Below are 13,415 nucleotides of genomic sequence, written 5' to 3'. Positions count from 1 at the left end.
ACGAAGTAGCGGTTCCGTGATAACACCCACGGAGGCTTCAGTTTAAGTTAACTACCAGCCAAGCCGATACCCGGTGCCTTCTCAGCGACGTGCAAATAAAACAATTTTCAAACATCGAAGAAAATGTACAATGTGTACTGCAAATATTTGTGCACATTATATTTAATCTATAAATTATATGCATTCAATTCTTATTGGAAAATTTGACTTAGAATTTATAGAAAATAAATTTCTAATTACCTCCCTTTATTTACATGAAATGTTAAATTAGGTAATATCTTTATAAATAATGCTTATTGGAACTTACAATATTGACAAATCTTAATTTGAACATCATATTTATGAAATAAAACCATGAAAACAAAATGTGTTACAGGATCTTTAAGTGGTAATTGACAAGTTTTGTTTGTTTGTTTTGGGTTTTACGTCACATCGACACAGTATAGGTCATATCGCGACGTTCCAGCTTTACTGGTGGAGGAAGACCTCAGGTGCCCTTCCGTGCATTATTTCAGGCACGAACGGGCACCTGAGTAGAACCACCGACGTTCCGTAAGCTAGCTGGATAGCTTCCTCACATGTAAGAATCCAAAGTCCCTGTCGGGATTCGAACCAACAGCGGTGAGGGGCAAGTGATTCGAAGTGAACGACCTTAACCACTCGGCCACGGACGCCCCAATTGGCAAGTAGCTAATAATGGAAACATTAAGAATAAAATATAAATCTGCCTAAAATAAAAAAATAAATCGAAGGTTACATTACAGGTAAATTCTGATGGATATTGACACAATTTCCCTTGGACCATGTGAGTTATTCATCATTCATGCAAAATAATTATAAGATTGCAAGCAATTATGACAAAATGTAGAACTTATTTTGATTTTCATCCGCTAATTCATAGCATGCCCATAGATGAGCATAATGTCACTTTCATGTCAGTCTATATACATGTAGAATGGAAGCTCAATATATATCAGAAATAAAATCACATGTCAAGCAACTGTTAAATACAGTGATCTATAATTCCAACCTGACTGAAAAGCTAGGTTTTCTTTACTTTTTATTAGGTGATGGGGTGAGGGAGATAAATAGAAAAACTATACCTTTAAACAATCATAGAATAACACCTCCTTTATTAGACTATTTGCCAAAACCTGTTTCAATATTCTAAATAGACGTAAATCTTATCTTTGTTAACAATATTATATCAAAGTCGTACTGCTTTATTCTTATCTTTGTTTTACATATGATTAGAGCATCTGTTCATTAGTTTTATCATGTAAATTGTCAGCAATTATAAAATGCTATATATATTTATGTGCTTTTTACATTTGTAGTCTCCTGTAATTCTGTATAGAATGGCTATATAAATGTTCTTATGATATGTTTTATGTTGTATTATATTTTACCATGTATATAAATGAGACTTTAATAAATAAATAAATCAATAGTTCGTCATATATTCGAACATTCATGTATCTTCAATTAGCACGAGACCACACGCAAAAGTAATTATTGATTGATTAGAGAAGAGAGATTTTTCTATTTTAACATTTTTTCTCTCAAGTTCTAAGCAGTAATGTGTCAGTAAGATCTAAAAGCATCATTTCATTTTGTAGACTAAATGCTAATAAATTCATTTGCTTATAAATTTTACCTTATTTATTAACAAGATTTGAGGGCTTTTTTTATTTCCGATACAAAATACTTAAAATAGAGAAAATAAGACTACCTAAAGAAAGCCAAACACAGCAAAATTGAAAATGTTGCAGGCTCGGTTTGTTTGACTCTGTTCTTGCAAACTACCTTCCACACCCCCCTAGCACCGGCTTAATATTAATACTTAACACACATATCTGTCAAGTTCTTCTTTCTGAATTCACTTCATTCAATATTTCCCCTTTAATATCATCATTGAAGTTCATGCAGTGCAAGATACAAAATTCTCCTATTCAGCGAATCCAACAGGATTGTTTATAAAAAATATTACAAAAAAACATAATGTTATAGTGTTGGTACAGTTTATTGTTCAATATATAACATCCTGAAGACACCGCACAGCAGTGAAATTTCAAAATAATTACATTTTTACGGATATCACTTATTTGTTAAAATAATGATACCTTACGTGTCATCTTTCTGTTAGGTATCAAGCTCAGTTTATTCAGAAACAACAATAACAAAAACAATTTTTACTAATCTGAAATAATTATGACATTGATATATTGTCGAAAATTTTATTTTTAGTATATAAGTGTGAGCATAAATGCGGAATTAAATATAGTTGACGTTAAATAATCTCTTTTAGTGAAAATAAAAATAAGAAACAAAAACATCCGCAAGTTATCTTTTTAAGTGTCGCCTTACAAACGGCCTGTCAGCACACGCCCAACCACATTAGCACACTTTAAACATAATATTAAACAATAATTCACAAATAAATACTTTATAACGTTAATGATAATTATATATACATACACACACTACTCCTGTACATTATTAAAATACAACCTATATACATACAAATCAGACGTTACAAACTGAACATTAAGATATGCATTTGTAGTTAAAATGTCACGTTACGTCAGAATAAAGTTTAATGTTAATGGTTTGAGTGAAGATGAAATTAAGATAAAACATGTCTCAAAATATAGGTAAAGGAACAAAAAATACAAACTTGCATTTATGTTTAACAGATATTATCGTAGGAATTTTTAAAATGCACTGCTTTAATACATTAAGTGAAGAAAAGACGTAAACCATCATAGCGACAAATATAAATACTTTACTGGCCAAATGAATACATGATTGAAGAAATTATATCAACAGGATATACCAATATGACACTAACTGTATCGTAAACTAAGCAGCGAAGCAATAAGATATCATACGCTCAGATTAAACGGATGATATTTGTTGGATGATATGTAAAAAGTTTACAATGATTATTATCGATCCACGTTATGATGGAATGACAGAACGTTCAAATACGACAGATTCAAATCGGGCTAATTTACAATAAAAGTCATTATATCCTGACGATTTGAACCATCAATTGTAAAATTATATCTTTAATTAATCTTATTTTACTGAAAATGTTCATTACATTTTATTTAAACTTGTGAAACTCTCAATGTAAATTGAAGAAGTTCGGACATAAATTCATTTCTCTTAATTTCTTAAATAGACTTGTCCATCGAAACAAAATTTATTATTATATCTGACAGAATAGCAAACAGTGTAGTTCATAATAAGCTCGCATGAATGTGTCGGCTGATCTTGGTGTACAGTGAACGTATGGGTAGAATCTATTGCTGCCAACGGGCTAAGTATAGATATATTAGAGTTGATGAAATGTTACGTGTAATAATTTTAACCTTGTGAATGAGTTAAAGACGAAATAATAATTAACTTAAATAATTATGATTTAAAAAAAGGGTCAGCGTTTCTGTTCATCGCAAAAACGAACTTTCTGATATTGGTATACCTTACTCGTAAGAAAACTGTCCTATAACATAGACAGCTTCATGCTTATCACAATTTTAAACCAATCAATATAACAGTCAATATGAAATTGTGCTTTTTAAACCTAAAAATATTCCATTAAAAAAATAATACTTTTAACCACATTTTTAAAAGAAAGAAATTTGTGGATTTCGAAAAGCTCTGCCAATCGAGATATTCTAATTTCAGTATTCCTTCAAACGATGTGTACTTTTTCTTTAGTTCTGTTTAAATCCACGGAAACCCGTTTATACCAGACATCATGTGTTAACAATTACTGTAAAAGCGAATTTATTAATTAAAAAAATGAAATGTCTGATTTTATGGTAATTCCCTGATCTGTTTTTGTAATGTCTTTGTCTTTATTACTCCAATACTGACATAAATATTCCATACATATCATCGGGAATACATTCCTCGTAAATGGATACCTGGAAATAAACAGTGAGCACACAAGTGTAAACAGAAAACAAACACTGAGCATTAATTGATAGTGAAAATATAAACTTGAAGCATGAATAAGTACCAAATAAAAGAAATAAAAAACAAATACAAAATAAACATTGAGCATAAATTGATAACAATAAATAAACATTGAGCATAAATTAATACCTCGAAGTAAACATTGATAATATATGCATTATGTTTTGATATTATATTTCAATCCTGATACGAAATGTACAAACAATAGTTGCAGTTATTGTCGTTGTTGTACCACACTTTTATCTTGTTGTAGAATTTGTCAAAAACCGATAAGGCTATTTGCCATCAGATCTATACTCATGACTTGTCACAATGTTAAACTCTTACTATGCCTATTGGTGTAAAATTGCACAAATGATTTCACTATACTTGTTTCCAACAACATCTTATATTTCAGTTGAATACTTGTTAAAGGAGTGTAGATCTAATATCTTTCCAATTAAATAACAGGAATATTTATTAAACGTAAAGTATTAACTCGGTTCAACTGATGCTGGTATGTGTCAATAAACGCTAAAAAGTGGGACGCCAAAACAAGAATTGGTCAAGTAATTTTTGACTATATATATATATGGAATATCAAAACATAACACGATACTGGAATAGTACATTTTCAATTGATACAAAAACATGCTTACATCATCAAGTAATCCTTTAAACCCGTCTTTTCCGTTGCAAGTTCCTATACCCACAGGATGTGGACGCGTCTCAATTCCGCCTGAAACAGCAGTCATGTCGTGTTATATATTGATTATATAATAATAATAATATTAATAAGACTGCTTAAACTGAATTGTTATAAATCATTACGGATCTAGAATAGTTCATCTCGTTAATTTGTCACGATAATTTTAAAAATGAGAAAACAGAATCCCCAAAAAACACTTAAATATTCAAAATATTGCAGGCTCGGTTTGATGTAGCTTGTTCAGGGACGGTAGTAGTTAATGCATGCTACCGTCCACACACCCAAGCACCGGCTTAAGCAAAATCAACATTTAAATGATTTGAATTTTAACAATTTCGTGGTGAGTATAAAAGAACTGAATAAGGACATGGATTAAGCATTGGGTGTGAATTGCATCAAGCTTAAGTTAACTTTACAAACGTTTCAACAATAATGTAAGCATAACACAAATGTATTGTTTAAAAAAAAACACGTGTCCTGACACAAACCTATTCCAGCTTCATGTAAAGCATGTCACACCGTATAAAGCGGATGTTTTCTTAGATTGACAATTTTGCATTTACGTTAAGGTTTACTAACCCATACGTGCAGCATTGGTATTTTCTCAAATAATGATACCACAACTGAATACACACTTTGTTGATACAATGTGTACACTGATATACCGCTTGCACATTCATAAACCATCAATTGTTTATACTAGCTCCACTTTAAAACAACAAATTTAACGAACGCAGTTGTGAAAGTACTTACTTCCAGCAAAAATATTTCTAGCCCTTCTATCAACAGAGCCTACTATTCTTTCTCCATCATATATAAAATCTACATTTGTCCATTTACTTGGCTGAAACATACAATAGAATATTCATGTCAAGCTAAGTAGCACGGCTTGTAACCATACAAAAAATATGTTCAAAAAAATGCACATCAATATTATACAAAAATTAACCGTCCAATTATCTCAATTGGTAACGCGTTGGTCTGGAAATTTGGCGACCCGGGTTTGATTCCAGGACGGTGCAGGCCACTTTCGTTGTGAACGATCATGAAAACCTTTTAACGGTACACATGCCATAATTATGGAATGAAGGCAACTAATTCGAATAAACTGCTAGCAAGCCTGCCAAGGAAGGATGTCGTGGCTGTACTTTGGCGAATTGAAAGAAGTTAACTGCGTGCGGCGATCCCAAAAAAAATCACCACTTCTACTATCTGCAACTTCCGCAACTGCTTCATCGTTAATGTCAATAAACGTTGGTATTCAAGATAAAACGCAAAGAAAAAAGAATATGGATAAAAAATATGAACTATTTCTATCATTATTAAAACTACCAAATGAATCGTTATTTTGTTACTCGTATGTTAAATTGTGTTTATTATCACAGTCCGTTTGTGCATTTTGTACAACAATCGCCAAAAATTAACAACGACTGTAACAATTGAATCCGAATGTAAATACTAGGACTTGAAATGTGATACAACACTTTTTGTCATTGTTACATAAGCTTTTTTTATCAAAATCTAGTCTTTATCTGTATTAAGGGTGTTTCCTTTATAACTTTTTTATTTCAATAGTCCAGTTCGTTATCATAACCTTGACGCTGAAAATACCTTGGGTTATCCTAATACACCACGTATCACCATACCCTCGGCTATGTTGGGAATACCATTGAAGGTCCCTTAATCATAAACGTGACGTTTGGAATACACATGTATCATTGGATATCCCATAGTCAATCATAAACTTGACGTTTGGTATACCATGAATTTACCGTAAACATCATGTAAACGTTTGGATTACTTTTGTTCATTCTGTTATTATCTGGAAATACCACGTGCATTTTCGTTATACATATTTAATGATACTGTGAATCACCACAACTTTATACCTGATATATTATTGTGAATCTCTTCGAAGGTCCCTCATACGTGTCTATCTTAAAGACAACTTCATTATACACTGTGTCTAAGGAAATTTCCAAAGATGGTTCCTGTCCTCCTTTAGTGTCACAATTGGAGAAAATTATCTGCCTCCTCGGTGTTGGTGTTGTACTGAAAAATCTAAACCTGCAAATTCAAGTGAAAACAATCAAATTAAAATACGAAACACTGCAATAAATTATAAGTTGACTATACTATTAACGTATATTTATGTAATTCATGTTTGCTTGTGTTATTTTAGACCTACCCATATAGAACCTAATGAATTACGTAAAGGAAGGAAAAGAATGGGTTTCATATAATGCACACTATTTATACGTTACACAAGGGTCGACGACCGTCATGGATAGTTAAAAAAACTTGTTCTTGCGCGTATTAGATTTTTCTTATACAATGTATACGTTCCTCATATGCTTTAATGAGGCAGGGTCTGATAGACATTGATATGTCATAAACTTCAATCTAAATGACGATAGCATATGAGATTAACATCGCCTCCGATGAATTTGTAAGATGATATTTAAGTACTTTATCTTAAAACTGGTTGATAAGATTGAAACATACTTGTTTCGTTTACGTTCCAATGTACGGTGTCAACTGCAGCTCAACTTATTGACAGTATTATCAATGTTTTAGATAACTGTCCAAATTAGTTTATTACTGTATATGTAAACTGTTTGAATTTACTTCATAATTGTTTGCAACTTATACTATATCTAGAAAATGGTTATAAATACAAATTACCTTATAGCATAAACGATAGGAAACATTAGATTTGCATATCGCCATAAAACTAGTCGCCCACCGCCGTTGTAAAGAGCCTCTCCTTCCCGTGTGGCTGACACTCCATCTACTCCTATATGTTGCTTGGTATTGGACGAGTCCTCCATGCTGCCGCCATCAAACGTTAATGATAACATTGGTAAACAGGAGGTAGCTATCAAAGAGAATCATAATAATAAAAACCTTTCTGAAAATAAATACAATAGTACAAAGCTTTTCTGCTTTTCTGAGAGAAATAAAAAACAAATACATGAGAAATACAATGATACAAAACTTTCTAAGAGGAATATAATAATACAAGTACAATAATACAAAGCTTTTCTAAGAGAAATACAATAATACACAACTTTCTTAGAGGAATACAATAAGATAATGTTTTGAGAGATATACAATAAGTCATTTTCATAGACAAGATGTCATTAAATAAAGGAAACATTATCGGCTCCTTATTCTGATTCAAAAGAAAATCTCAATTTTTTTTATTATAGTAAGTGCATGTATCATAATGACATTTTAAAATGTAGTGATTAAAAATTTTATATGTCCTGATAATAATATACTTGTATGTTTCTTTGGTATATTATCAAGATAACATGCTTTTAACCTTTAACCTGATGGAGCCAAAACCGATAATCCTGTCAGCAAGAAAGAGCCGGACCAGCATGCTGTTCGGCGCAGTCAGACAAGGCTCGTTTCTGTTGGTAGCTTTATTATTTACAATGATGAAATCTTTAAAATTGAATTAAACTGTTTTAAATCGAAATCAAGACAGAAATATTACACAACTTATTCAGGTTAAGTATTAAAATACGTATTCACAAAAATATGGAACATAATATTTCCCTTTACAGCAGGTGTTATTTGTTAGTAACCTGCACCAAAAAAATGATTGTTTTACATGGTTATATACGTTTCATAATGGATATCTATTATTAACGTCAACAAAGCACAAGTATTTGTTTAACATGCATATGAGAAATGAACTTAAAATGACATTATGCCCATTATTTCGTTGTCAAGTTTAGCTGTTGTGGCTAAATATTTCAAAAGATTGACTCCTATAATGGTCATTGACCAAAAGATCTAGTTGAAATTTAAAACAAAATGCTTTGGATAAAACGATTGGCTAGAATATTAAAAGAAATCTGCCCCACTCTTTTCAACAATTTTATGTTAGCGAAACATTTCGAAGGATATTTATAGAATTTTATGTGAGTCACGTTGGCTATTGATAACAAATATGAAATAGACTATAACATTGCGTTCAGTTACCATGGTAAATTCTAAAGTTATTTTGATTTTGGCCTGTACACTTGAATGGACATTATGTCACTTTAATGCTGTTTAACGCTTATTTTGTTCTAGCGCTGCATGCTAACTTTACACAGATAAATGAGCTTCCAGAGACATTGTTAGCTAAATATTTCCATACAAAAACCTAGTTATACAGGACTGTTAGATTTATGACGGATATTAAACTCCTAGAGATTCTATTTGTTAGTCAGGAGAAAAGATAATTCAACGTTTCTATAGCTATATTTAGTTCTATCTATATCATAATTTTTATGTCCTTATTTCAAACAATTAATGATAGTTTTGATGTTCAAAAAAAATGAATTGAAAGATCATATTTTAAAAGTTCTTTTTCAATTGATAATTAGTTTCTTTTTCTTAAGAGTATGTTATTATGACCCAATTCAACTGCCAGATAAGCATAAATTTTAGGTGACTTCTTATTTCGGCAATTTCAAGTGAATGTCATGTGTTTGTCATCATATTACTTTTCAAACTGCTCACCTTTATAAATAAATCTTGATTTTAAATCACGAAGGCCAATTCCATAGCTACAATATTATGAAAAAAAATGGTTTCTTTGACGGTCGATAACGCGTGCCTTAGAAAGTCATCTATATAAATTATCTGTATAATTGTGTAAATTTTGACCTATAAAATCACTCACAAATCAAATCAAACAAGCAAACCATATGCTCGTCAATAAAATCTGATATTTAATTCTGATCTTCTTATATTTTGCATATTGCTAAATGTCACGTTCATTTTATATACAATTGCTATCGCCAGGTCCTAATAAATAGAGCTATAAAATCAAACTTGAAAGGAACGATCGGAAGGTTCTTATGATTCATACTGATCCAATCAGCAATCGTGTATCATATAACCTTATAACAAGTCCTTTATTTGAGAAAACCACTTGCCCCACCTTCGTTGGTTCGGATCCAGCAAGGGACTTTGGATTCTTTCACGGAAATTACGGAAAGCAGACGGGTCTACTCAGGTGCCAAAATTTGTGCCTGAAATAATGCACGGTATAGCACCTGAGGTCTTCCTGCACCGGTAAAGCTAGAAAGTCGCCATATTAGATCTACCGTGTTGGTGCGACGTAAAACCTGACCAAACAAATATGTAAGAATGTTGTTGTTTTTTTTTTAAAAAAAGCAAATATTCAAATATGAACAAATTTAAATTATTCATCTTTAAAAGTGCACAGAAATCAGAATCAGAAATTTTAGAAGCATCTAGTTCTTGACTCACTTGTTCTTATATTGCACATATCTATTAAGGTAGATAAGGATAACAGACATAAGCATGTACTCGATTCGTTAAACGGCATTGTTTTTGTATAATGACATCACAGTTCTAGAGGCTACCCTCTCATGTCACTTTCGCTTTTTATACCACCCGCATAATTAGTTTTTTCCTTTAAGAGCAACATGCTAATTTAGATTAAAGCTTTACCAAGAATTTTGTTATCTTTATACGTTTATTTAAGTATCAAGTCGCAAGTATGGTAAATTCAGTATTGACTCTAATTAATAATTAATTTCTAATTCCATAAACATTAATCTTGAACTATGACTATTTTTATGCCTTTCTATTAAAATCTTATCATTTTCTTTTAAAATCATATATCTATTTATTTAAATATTATATATATCAACCAGTAAACCATGTTCTTTTATAAAATATCACTATACATAGTTTATGTATGAACATCAAAATTTACCACGAACCGGCCGAAATTTTATAATTTGTGTTGTCCAGAATTGGATTTGAAACAGTCCAAATTTTAATTTGAAAATACTCAAACAATATGGAGCCTTATAAAAATGCGAGGATGTCCTGTTAGCCATGCTTTATACAGATGGCGGAGGTTAATGACTTTCGGTTCGAGCAGATTTAGTGCAAAATACAAAGTTTTACATGTTCATTGTACATGCAAAGTGTTATTTCATGCATCACTGTGAGATATTTCGTGCAAAGATAAAAGGTCTATGTTTAGTTCGTTTATAAGTAATTTTAACTATAAGCAATGACCGCATTTTTCTGAAGTTATACCTTTCGCAGTAGCTTGCATTGCGCCGCCACAGGAGCACGATGTTTCGTTACTGCAGGAGCAATTGGTAAGGTCTCAAAAAAGAAAAAAATGCAACAATGAATTAGATATTGTTGGACAAATTATTAGACTAACTCTAATTTATAATTAATGCAAAAACTTTTGACATGTGTGTTTTACAATGATTTTTACTCAAATATGTTATTTTACATACCGAGTTCAAAGTATGTAATATTTTTTCTATTCTAATTTCAAAATCAGTCAAAGTTTGTGCATTTTTTACGTAAAGCAAACCTTTGCCATTTAATGATTCATGGTATAGTTTTTATTCCAGCTTATAATGCGTATCATGTTAAATGTTATACACTATTATCGAAGTATTAAAAGTTAGTACAGAAGCAGAAGCGTCGGAACTTTAAAAATTTGAAATGTCAGTATCATTAATTAATAATTTCCTCCGTCATTCAAATGGCATAAGTTTGCAACAATTTTTCCAAATATGTCATTTTTCAGTAAATGTGCGGTTAGTTTCCACATCAATACGTATTCGACAATGTGTACCTCCGGGCTTGTTTTCACTGCGCTCATATGACACATCTTGCACGCACGTGCATGCACGTTCATTGAACAATGTTCCGGGTGCGCATGGACGCTCAATATTTGCATTTCCGTCAAAATAAACTGTTGGGGACGCTGTTTTTCGCAGTTGGCAGCCTGAGAACGAATTGATGAGTTAGTAAGCATTCTACGGCAGCTATGACTTATTTATTGAAACATTTTATACGTTAACATCATCATTTTGTACTACCTAGATAACAAACTCAACCAATATCGCCACGAAAAATGTAATATTTCAAATATTGCACAGCCAATTGAATTGAATGCCATTGTTATAAAACTGATAAGAAAGTGTAACGAAATTAATTGAACACAACTCAATGCAATTTACCGACATGTATAGCACCAGATCAGTCCATTATATAAGGGAAATAAAACATAAGGTAACACAACTTAAAAGAAAAACAAGAAGACAATTAAAACAAATAGACATTACTAATAATATTAGATATAATCTTATTTTTTTTATTTAAATACCAAAATTTTCTTTTCCGTAAATGCTGTTTCAAATACTGACAAATACTCCCAAAACCCAAACATAAAATGTAACGTTTTAATTCAAATATTCAATCTTTGGTAAACCTTACTTAAAATATAAACACAACATAGAAGGCAATATTACAATTAAGGTTATATTAAAACGTAATTGTTAACATTAATAAACAGACCGTTAAGTAGTTCTCTAAAATGTTGGCGAAAAACTTTAATTATTAATACTCGTACATAAGTATTATTACATAATCTTGTATACATACAATAAGCTATTGTTGATGTGGACACACTTTTGTGAATGTTGTCTCCAAAAACATACATCATAACTGATATCAGATGTAAAGATGCAATACTAAAACTGATCTTCAGTCATTTAATTTAAACAACAGAGGTTCTTTTCAGATCCTCTTCCCGCACCACACGACGGTTGAACAAACACATTTACAAAACAACAACAACAACATCAATACCTATATCTTTATATTTATTTAAATTATATTATACTTTAACGAAATCAAATTAATTTGCTATGTACTTGTCCATTCTATTTCCGAGGCAAGTCACATCGCAACCTAATCTTTGAGATTCAAAAACACATATATTTTTCTATCGAAATCATGTGTTTCTTTCCTTATAATTATTGTTATAAAAACTACATCCTATCACCATTTCTTTTCCAAATTTACAGATACACTGCATTATTGCCTCTCACTTCTATCATCAGTTTGCTCAATTTAGAGTAATTTAAACTACAGATTTTTTTTATCTAAAATTGTAATGAAATTTATTGCATTGAGATGGTCATCTGGTACATATGATAACAAAATAGCATATTATGAATACCTGTTGGGCCGTCTTTCATGATTGTACTCGAACATGTGTCTGTGCAATTTGGGTTCTCGACACATCCGACAGGTTCGACAAATCCGCCCATTTCAGGACAACACTCACTTTGTGCGAATACCCCACCGCCTTCGCGAGAACCACATGACCAGTAGTGCTTGCAATGACCATGAATGGCATACCATTTTGTTCCTGGCACTCGGCAACGGTCTGTGTTAAGATTTACAAATACTTTCTATCAAACATTTTATAATCTTTATTACGGATATAGAGTGAAGCCTAGATTAACTAGTGCGGTTTCGCTGGGTGTGTCAAACATGTCCTCAAGGTTTACCTGTCCTTGTTAGATTGCCATGGCTTTTTACTACTTTAATGTCATAAAAGTGATATCTTTCACCATGAATTTAGAAAATATACATTATATAATCAGTGTTTTCATTTCAATGTTGAATTTATATGTCTAAACACTGAGAAAGTCTAAACTTAAAGTCTAGAAACTTAATAATGTAAATATAAAAAAGTGTTAAATTAATTATCTTGAATTCAACTAAACATTAGAATGTTTTACACGTATTCCCATGTTTATCTGTAATGCAATATTTGCATATATTATAAACAAGTCTTACAGTTGAATTATGCGTTTTCGTATAAATTACATAAACATTAAAATATTTTTCTTAAGGCATGTATCATATATCAATGCTTATT

At 31.3% G+C, this 13,415-nt stretch overlaps 1 protein-coding gene across 5 annotated transcripts in view; it reads right to left on the bottom strand.

Moving 5' to 3' along the window:
* Positions 1-1,990: 1,990 nt before the first annotated feature.
* Positions 1,991-13,415, bottom strand: part of LOC132740001 (uncharacterized) — a 30,868-nt gene continuing 19,443 nt past the window's right edge. For 3 of the 5 annotated variants that reach the window (XM_060727862.1, XM_060727855.1, XM_060727869.1), the window contains exons 6-12: positions 12,708-12,917; positions 11,316-11,468; positions 7,361-7,553; positions 6,565-6,742; positions 5,429-5,519; positions 4,626-4,705; positions 1,992-3,935 (exon numbers count right to left, since the gene is read on the bottom strand). In XM_060727862.1, the coding sequence (XP_060583845.1) occupies positions 3,870-3,935; positions 4,626-4,705; positions 5,429-5,519; positions 6,565-6,742; positions 7,361-7,553; positions 11,316-11,468; positions 12,708-12,917 (971 nt within the window). In that variant the 3' untranslated portion in view covers positions 1,992-3,869. Of the gene's footprint in view, positions 3,936-4,625; positions 4,706-5,428; positions 5,520-6,564; positions 6,743-7,360; positions 7,554-10,756; positions 10,829-11,315; positions 11,469-12,707; positions 12,918-13,415 lie in introns of all 5 variants that reach the window. The other 2 variants (XM_060727877.1, XM_060727885.1) reach the window with 2 other exon arrangements.

The sequence above is a fragment of the Ruditapes philippinarum genome, unplaced genomic scaffold, assembly GCF_026571515.1.
Source record: "Ruditapes philippinarum isolate M1 unplaced genomic scaffold, ASM2657151v2 ctg4779_1_1_1_1, whole genome shotgun sequence".
Taxonomy (NCBI): Eukaryota; Metazoa; Mollusca; class Bivalvia; order Venerida; family Veneridae; genus Ruditapes; species Ruditapes philippinarum.
The sequence above is the reverse complement of the archived record's forward strand: the minus strand, read 5'-3'. Positions and strand labels throughout refer to the sequence as shown.